Source organism: Notolabrus celidotus, chromosome 18, assembly GCF_009762535.1.
Source record: "Notolabrus celidotus isolate fNotCel1 chromosome 18, fNotCel1.pri, whole genome shotgun sequence".
Taxonomy (NCBI): Eukaryota; Metazoa; Chordata; class Actinopteri; order Labriformes; family Labridae; genus Notolabrus; species Notolabrus celidotus.
The window spans coordinates 2,089,834-2,098,310 of record NC_048289.1 but is presented as its reverse complement, the minus strand read 5'-3'; the positions used below and the strand labels follow the sequence as shown (position 1 = coordinate 2,098,310).

The following is an 8,477-nucleotide window of genomic DNA, read 5'->3' as shown; positions in this document are numbered from 1 at the left end:
TGATTTGTCGTAGTGTTTTCTGATTTGTTGTAGTGTTTTCTGATTTGTTGTAGTGTTTTCTGATTTGTCGTAGTGTTTTCTGATTTGTTGTAGTGTTTTCTGATTTGTTGTAGTGTTTTCTGATTTGTTGTAGTGTTTTCTGATTTGTCGTAGTGTTTTCTGATTTGTCGTAGTGTTTTCTGATTTGTTGTAGTGTTTTCTGATTTGTTGTAGTGTTATCTGATTTGTTGTAGTGTTTTCTGATTTGTTGTAGTGTTTTCTGATTTGTCGTAGTGTTTTCTGATTTGTCGTGGTGTTTTCTTGTTGTAGTGTTTTCTGATTTGTTGTAGTGTTTTCTGATTTGTTGTAGTGTTTTCTGATTTGTTGTAGTGTTTTCTGATTTGTCGTAGTGTTTTCTTGTCGTAGTGTTTTCTGATTTGTTGTAGTGTTTTCTGATTTGTTGTAGTGTTTTCTGATTTGTTGTAGTGTTTTCTGATTTGTTGTAGTGTTTTCTGATTTGTTGTAGTGTTTTCTGATTTGTTGTAGTGTTTTCTGATTTGTCGTAGTGTTTTCTGATTTGTTGTAGTGTTTCTGATTTGTTGTAGTGTTTTCTGATTTGTTGTAGTGTTTTCTGATTTGTTGTAGTGTTTTCTGATTTGTTGTAGTGTTTTCTGATTTGTTGTAGTGTTTTCTTATTTGTTGTAGTGTTTTCTTGTCGTAGTGTTTTCTGATTTGTTGTAGTGTTTTCTGATTTGTCGTAGTGTTTTCTGATTTGTCGTAGTGTTTTCTGATTTGTTGTAGTGTTATCTGATTTGTTGTAGTGTTTTCTGATTTGTCGTAGTGTTTTCTGATTTGTCATAGTGTTTTCTGATTTGTCGTAGTGTTTTCTGATTTGTTGTAGTGTTTTCTGATTTGTTGTAGTGTTTTCTGATTTGTCGTAGTGTTTTCTGATTTGTTGTAGTGTTTTCTGATTTGTCGTAGTGTTTTCTGATTTGTTGTAGTGTTTTCTGATTTGTCGTAGTGTTTTCTGATTTGTCATAGTGTTTTCTGATTTGTTGTAGTGTTTTCTGATTTGTCGTAGTGTTTTCTGATTTGTTGTAGTGTTTTCTGATTTGTCGTAGTGTTTTCTGATTTGTCGTAGTGTTTTCTGATTTGTCGTAGTGTTTTCTGATTTGTCGTAGTGTTTTCTGATTTGTCGTAGTGTTTTCTGATTTGTCGTAGTGTTTTCTGATTTGTCGTAGTGTTTTCTGATTTGTCGTAGTGTTTTCTGATTTGTCGTAGTGTTTTCTGATTTGTCGTGGAGTATTTTTTGATTTGTTGTTGGGATTTGCACTTCAGGGCCACAGTAGAAAACATTCCTGGAACACCTGTTTTCAGTTTACAGTTTTTCTCAGTCGCTTTGGTACATTAATCAAATCATCCTCGACATTTGCAAACATTAAGTGCATTTCTCAAAACATTTAAAAAAAAAATCAAAACACCATTGATTACCTGCAAAAGCCAGTATCTTGCTCAAAATCCTTAGTTCCTCTCTCAAAAGTAAATATCTGTGTGAATGAACATGTCAGTGCCATCAGAGTGACAAGTCCTTGTGTCATTGTGTACGGATAAGACAGTCAAACTGCTGAGTCATGTTGTCAATATAACAGTGCACTCTGGAGGGACCTTCTGATGTAAACTATGGCTAAAGCTTTGATGACATTTATTGTAAATTGGTTAAGTTACACCTTAGTGTATGTGGGAGATTGATTGAAAGTGACTGGACAAGATTCACATTTACGTATAAGTAAACGGATATATATATAGATATATATATATCTATATATATACATATATACATATACATATACATATACATATATACATATATATATATACACACATATATATATATATATATATATATATATATATATATATATATATATATATATATATATATATACCACCAGGGAAAGCCAACGTCCACACACCTCTCCCTGATGTTTAACACACTCTGATGAGCTGGAGGCTGAATGAAGACCTGTCTGACCTAAAATGGCCTTTGCTGCTGAAGTCTTCCCTGCTCCTCTCCTCCCACACAGGACCAGGTTTAAAGCTGGTTTCATGTGGTCAGACTTCCGAGTGATCAAGTGATCAGTGAGGGTGAGGAAGTCTCCTTTGTTCTCATTAATAAGGTTCTCAATCTGCGTCATTAATGAGTGGATGTCATTTTCATCCATGCTGTAGTTTCTGTCTCCACAGTCTTTAAGTAGACGTGTTAAAGAGTCGTCTGGTTGACCGTCCTCCTGTGTGCTGATGATCACTGAGTGTTTAAAAGCATCTTGACCAAAAAAACTGAGGATGAAATTCAGTCTTTGTCTGTTCTCTTCAGTGAACTCTGAAGGATTCACTAACAGCAGCAAGACATTTGGTCCTGGAGGACAAAGACTCACAGCGTTCCTCATCTGTCCTCTGAGCTTCTTCACAGGCAGACTGAAAACATCTGCAGTTTTTACTACTTTTAAAGGCTTTCCTCTCCACTCTCCAGTCTCCACACTTTCTTTGCCTGCAAATGGCTTTTTCCATTGTTTTTCTTTTTGAGTGATCAAGGCACCAAGCTTTGTTTTAAAGTCATCATTTTTACCCAGCAGCAGAATTCTCACTGTAACATAACAAACAAACAAAGAAGAGAAAAACAGAGAAAGATTCAGGATTACCTCTGCAACACTGTTTACTGGTTTTCACTGTTTTTTTCACTAACCTCAGCATGTTTCATTTCTACATTTGTATTATATATTTTACTTTAGCTTGATCTATGTCTCATGTTCTGTGTTGTTCTTTTTTAAAGTTGTCTTTACATTGTGTATCTGCTATTTGTAGGGAGCCTGAGAACAGAGTGTCAGTGTAGGTGACCGCTTTAGATAACATGCATGACAGCTAAAGAACTGGAGCGAACTTCTGGCTGAATGTTTACAGGTTTGCTGTTTTTTAACCAGAAGGACTCTCAGTGATAATAACGTGTGCATGTTTGATAGTTTACTTACTCTCTCCTGGAGGAGGAGGTGTCACCCCGTCATCACTGGCACACAGACCTGTAAAAAGATGACACTTAAACTTGCAGCCTCATGATTTAATGTCATCAATGATGATATGTATGAGAAACGTTTCATCTGTTTTGTGAAAACATCTTGTTCTTACCAGCAGAAGTAACAGCATGCAGGCTGCCAGGCTTTGTTTCCTCTTGTTGTGTGCTTTGTGTTTCACCCGTTGGATCCATGAACACATCACAGCTGACATGCTCTCCATCGTGCTCCTTCACAATTTGACCCAAACGTGTCAACAGCTCTGGAAGTTCAAGGTTCATCCGCTTCACATATCTGTCCCTACACTCTCTGATCATGTCTTTGAGGGGAGAATACTGAGTTTGTTTAGAGCCCTGCTCTCTGGGTGATGATATCAGTATCAATGAATGATCAAATGATCGATTACTGAAGCGTTTAAGGACTCTGCAGAGTCTCAGTTTGTGTTTCTCACTGAAGTCTTCAGGCTGTAGAACCAGCAGGAACACATGAGGTCCAGGATCAGAGTCTCACACAGTCAGTCACATGTTCTGTCAGTCTGTCTTCAGAGATGTGGGGACGCAGCAGATCTGGAGTGTTGATGAGAACTATGTCTTTCCCCTTTATCTGTCTTCTGACCGTCAAACAGCCGTCTGGTTCTTCCTCAGTGTTGAACTCAGTCTCTCCGAGTATAAAGTTCCCCACTGAACTCCTCTCAGACCAGCTGTTCCCCAGCAGAACCATCCTCAGCTCAGACACTGTGAAAAACAAGGATTGAAAAAAGAGTAACTTGTGTTTATTGTTTTTATTTATGACTGAATTAATATGTAATTCTATGGGTTTGATACTACTTAAAACTGTCTCTCACAAATACTGTAAACACAAGTATTACTATAAATCTGAATTCAAGTTTAACTCACTGTGAGGTGGTAACAAAGTCATGCTGCGACTGCGCCTCAGAGGAAACAGATCAGATGTGTCTGTAAGGATACAGATTATAATTTTATCAGCAGTGAACATAGACTTTCATTACAGTTACTAGTGAAGATATCAACAAACATCACACACCTCTGTATTAAGAGTGATAAATGTAGAGCTGAAAACGTCAGCTCATGATTACAGTTTTTCTCAGTGGCTTTGATACATTTCTCAGATCAGAATTGAAATTCTCAAAAGTACTTGTTCCATCTTCACATCATTGCGTCACTTGTGCACATCAAGAAAGCAGTTTCTCATTTCTTTGAACAAGTTGTAAATGCTTTGGTACATCCATGTAAATGATTCTGTACAATTCTCTGCTGTTTCCTACATTATCAAGTGCTTATGTCATGTTGATCAAAATGTATTAGAATGGGTCTCTATTGAATAGTCTCACCCTCCACAACATTGAGGCATTAGTTCATCGCATAAGTCTTCACATGCAGAATGGTTGAACATGTCAGAATCAAAGGTGCATCTCGTGAACCATCAACTGGCAAGTATATACATATATATGTATATATATGTATATATATATATATATATATATATATATATATATATATATATATATATATATATATATATATATATATATATGCATTTTGTTGCTGTAGAAAATATAATATATGGGGAAAACAACGTATTTGGCCTTGTTTTTGACACAAGAATAATAATGTTTTTTTTATCAATTAATCGATAATTGATCGTTAACATTTCCAAAAATTGATCACGGAAAATACTTAAAATGTACACCCCTAATATATATATATATGAATATGGAATACCTCTGGAGACAGTGATGAAGGAATCACTCAGGTGTGTCTCCCTCTGTGATCCTGAGGGTGTCCATGCCTTCATTCTGGTCCTACCTGTGGGTCCCCTCACAGAAGAGGACAAGGGAGAGTCAAAGATGATCCAGGACACCTTCAGCTCTCAAGTCAGTGACTTCTCCATGATTCTGTTCACTGTGCCATGTGATCCTACAGCTCCAGCTGTTGTTAACTTTCTAAAGAAAAACAATTCCATTCAGGAGCTCCTTCAGAGCTGTGGAGGAAGATCTTTTGTTTTCAACATCAAGGACAAACAGCAGATCCCAGAGCTGTTGGACATGGTGGAAAAAACAAGACTTTACAAAGACAAACCCTGCAGCTACACAACAGAAACATTTGCACATGTCCAAATGGAAAAGATCAGCAGACTACATGCTAAGCTTGAAGACCTGGTTACTTGTAAGTACAACAAAGTTTTACTGTATAGATATGAGATCAGATCAGTTTTGTCTGATAAGCAGCCTGTTTACAGTTTTTCTCGATTGTTTACACACATTTTCTGAAAGCATGCCTCATACTCTCAGAACTCTACACTGAAATAAAAACACACACACACACCGTGCAAAACCCCTCAGTTCTCCTGCTAAATGAAAATTTACATTCAAAACAATGTTATTTCTTCTCAAAATGGTGTTTTGTTTTCAAATGACACACTCAACCCACCGTATGAATAGACATTTATAAGAACCAGTTGAACACTGATGTGCTCAATGTAAAACACTATGATGAATGGAAAACACCTTTCCATTCATCATAATGACTTAGGCCTTTTTAGTTCAGTGTTACACTTACTACAGACAGTACATACTACATAAGTGTGTACGTAGTAAAATATTTTAGAATATCAGTATCAGAATCAGCTTTATTTGCCAAGTATGCTTGAACACACAAGGAATTTGACTTTAGTACACTGTGCTCTCTTAGTACAAGGCATAAGAATAAGAATAAGACCTACAATAAAAAATAAAATAAAAAATATAATAACAATAACCTTAGCTATAAATACAAAGAAACAACAAATAGGCTTGACAAATAGGCTTATATATTGTTTTTATACTCAAAACACACAAATACATGGTAACAATTATATTTTATTTTTCCCCCCCCAAAAAACTGTACACAGTGTAAATCCCAACCAACACAAAGTTACACATACAGTGGTCTACATACAAAACAACAGAATAATTTACTGTATACAGTTAAAAAAAACTATGCTGCATCCTCTCTTCTGTTTTGGTCTGGTCACATCACCTCATCCACATCACAAGCAATGTTTACCCTGGCCAAGCAGCGATGGAATTAAAGCTCTGATTGCTAATTGTAGAACTGTGTGACAGGTGTTTGCCCATGTAATGAGTCAGTGTGCATAGTAGGGCCATTAACTTTAGGTTTTGAATGACAGTGTGTTCCTTGTGAAAACTAGAGATTTTCTTCATGAGAATTGTGCCACATGCAGAGAATTGTGTGTAGTGTTTTGAAAAAAGTGTGTTTTAAATTGGAGTGTAAAGCAGGAATTGTGCTTGTAGTTGAGCAGAATTGGTTCAGGGGGTTGGTGCATGGGTTACATGTTGTGGTCATTGTGTCTCAATAACCAGTATTTGTGTGTAAACAATCGAGAAAAACTGTAAGATCGTGCAACACAGCTTTTACTGTTCTGCCTCTATTTAAAGTAACTCCAGCCCTTCTTTTTTCACAGGTGATGATGAGAAGCAGAGCTCGGAGTGTCTCAGGATTGTGCTGATCGGGAAGACCGGCTGTGGGAAGAGCTCTTCAGGAAACACCATTCTAGGAAGAGAGGAGTTTAAAGCTGAATCAGGCCAGAAATCAGTCTCTAAACACTGTCAGAAAGGAGAAGGTAAAGTGAATGGCCGTCCTGTCACTGTGGTCGACACTCCTGGTCTGTTTGACGTGACTCTGTCTCATGAAGAGGTTCATGAAGAGATGATGAAATGCATCAGTCTTCTGGCTCCAGGTCCACATGTCTTCCTGTTGGTGGTACATATCGGAAGAGTCACACCTGAGGAGAAGGAGACATTAAAACTGATCAAAGAAGGCTTTGGGAAAGAAGCTGAAAAGTTCACCATCATCCTTTTAACTGGAGGAGATTCACTTAAAAAGGAGAAGCTGTCCATTGAAGAATACATAAAAACAGAATGTGATGATTCCTTTAAGAAAATGATCTCTGACTATGGAGGAAGATACCATGTGTTCAATAACCGTGAGAAACAAAACAGAGCTCAGGTCAGTGAGCTGATGGCAAAGATCGACACAATGGTGAAGACAAATGGAGGCAGCTGCTACACCAACGAGATGCTGCGAGAAGCTGAACCTGCTATAAAGAGCAAAATGGAGAGACTCTTCAAGGACAAGGAAGAGGAGATGAAGAGAGAGAGGGAGGAACTTCAAAGAAAACGTAAAGAAATGGTGGAAATAATGAAAAAGCAAGAAGAAGACATGATAAAAGAGAGAGAAAAGAGAGAAAGGGAATTTAAAGAACACAAGGAAATCAAACACAAGGAACAAGAGGACAAAATGAAAGAAAAGGAAAAGAGAGATGAAGAAGACAGGAAAAGAAAACAGCAGGAAGAACTTCGACAACAGGAGTGGGAACATAAACTTAAAGATTTGGAGAGAAAGATAAAGTTAGAATCAGAGGAAAAAGAAAATATTTACAGACTGCTGGAGGAGAGCAGAGAAAAGATGAGAGAAGAAAGAGAGAGTCGGGAGAAACAACAAAATGAATGGTGGGAAAAAAGAAATCAAGAAGAGGAACAGAGGCGACAGGTGGAAAGAGCAAGATTCAGAAAAGTCCAAGAAGAGTTTGAACAGGAAAGAGAAAAATATGGGAAGAAAAGAAAGGAAAAGGATCAAAAGAGACAAGAAGAAGAAGAAGAAGAAGAGAGGATAAAGAATCAACAGAGAGCAAATATGGAAAAGGAGAGAAAACAGAAAGAAAAAGAACTAAAAGAAATGGAGGAAAACATTAAGAAGGAACAGGAGGAGAAACAGAAAGAAAAGCAAATGAGAGAAGAAGAAGACAGGACGAGAAAACAGCAGGAAGAATTTCAACGACTGGAGTTGAAAAATAAACTCACACTTTTGGAGAGAAAGATAAAGTTAGAATCAGAGGAAAAAGAAACCATTGTGAGACAGCTGGAAGAAGCAAGAGAAAAGATCAGAGAAGAAAGAGAGAGTCAGGAGAAACAACAAAATGAGTGGTGGGAAAAACGAAATGAAGAAGAGGAACAGAGACGACAGGAGGAAAGAACAAGATTCAGAAAACTCCAAGAAGAGTTTGAACAAGAAAGAGAAATCTATGAGAAGAAAAGAAAGGAAGACGATCTAAAGAGACAAGAAGAAGAAGAGGAGAGGATAAAGAATCAACAGAGAGCAGAAATGGAAGAAGGAGAGAAAACAGAAAGAAAAAGAACTAAAAGAAATGGAGGAAAACATTAAGAAGGAACAAGAGGACAGACGAAAAGAAAAGCAGATGAGAGAAGAAGAAGACAGCAAGAAGAAAGATCAGGAAGAAGTTCAACGACTGGAGTGGGAAGAGAAACTTAAAGCTTTGGAGAGAAAGATAAAGTTAGAATCAGAGGAAAAAGAAACCATTGTGAGACAGCTGGAAGAAGCAAGAGAAAAGATC

The 8,477-nt window shown here is 37.1% G+C and overlaps 2 protein-coding genes across 2 annotated transcripts; one reads left to right on the top strand and one right to left on the bottom strand.

The window, feature by feature from the left end:
- Nucleotides 1-1,700: 1,700 nt before the first annotated feature.
- LOC117830467 (GTPase IMAP family member 2-like) lies at nt 1,701-3,542 on the bottom strand. Its single transcript, XM_034708603.1, has 4 exons — nt 3,160-3,542; nt 3,006-3,053; nt 1,926-2,623; nt 1,701-1,706 (listed from the first exon to the last, which is right to left on the bottom strand). Exons 1-4 carry the CDS (start codon nt 3,359-3,361, stop codon nt 1,701-1,703), a joined length of 954 nt encoding a protein of 317 aa, XP_034564494.1. The 5' UTR covers nt 3,362-3,542.
- Nucleotides 3,543-4,795: 1,253 nt separating this feature from the next.
- LOC117830466 (golgin subfamily A member 6-like protein 22) lies at nt 4,796-8,242 on the top strand (the record flags this gene model as incomplete). Its single annotated transcript, XM_034708602.1, has 2 exons — nt 4,796-5,230; nt 6,528-8,242. Coding segments are annotated over exons 1-2 (2,145 nt in total), but the record flags the coding sequence as incomplete, so codon positions are not given.
- Between the last annotated feature and the right edge of the window lie 235 nt (nt 8,243-8,477).

Coding starts and splice junctions, on each gene's coding strand:
- LOC117830467 (XM_034708603.1), bottom strand. CDS start 3,361: ATGATCAGAGAGTGTAGGGACAGATATGTGAAGCGGATGAACCTTGAA. Junction 3,054..3,159: donor GCATGCTGTTACTTCTGCTG/GTAAGAACAAGA, acceptor ATCTTTTTACAG/GTCTGTGTGCCAGTGATGAC. Junction 2,624..3,005: donor ACCTCCTCCTCCAGGAGAGA/GTAAGTAAACTA, acceptor GTTATGTTACAG/TGAGAATTCTGCTGCTGGGT.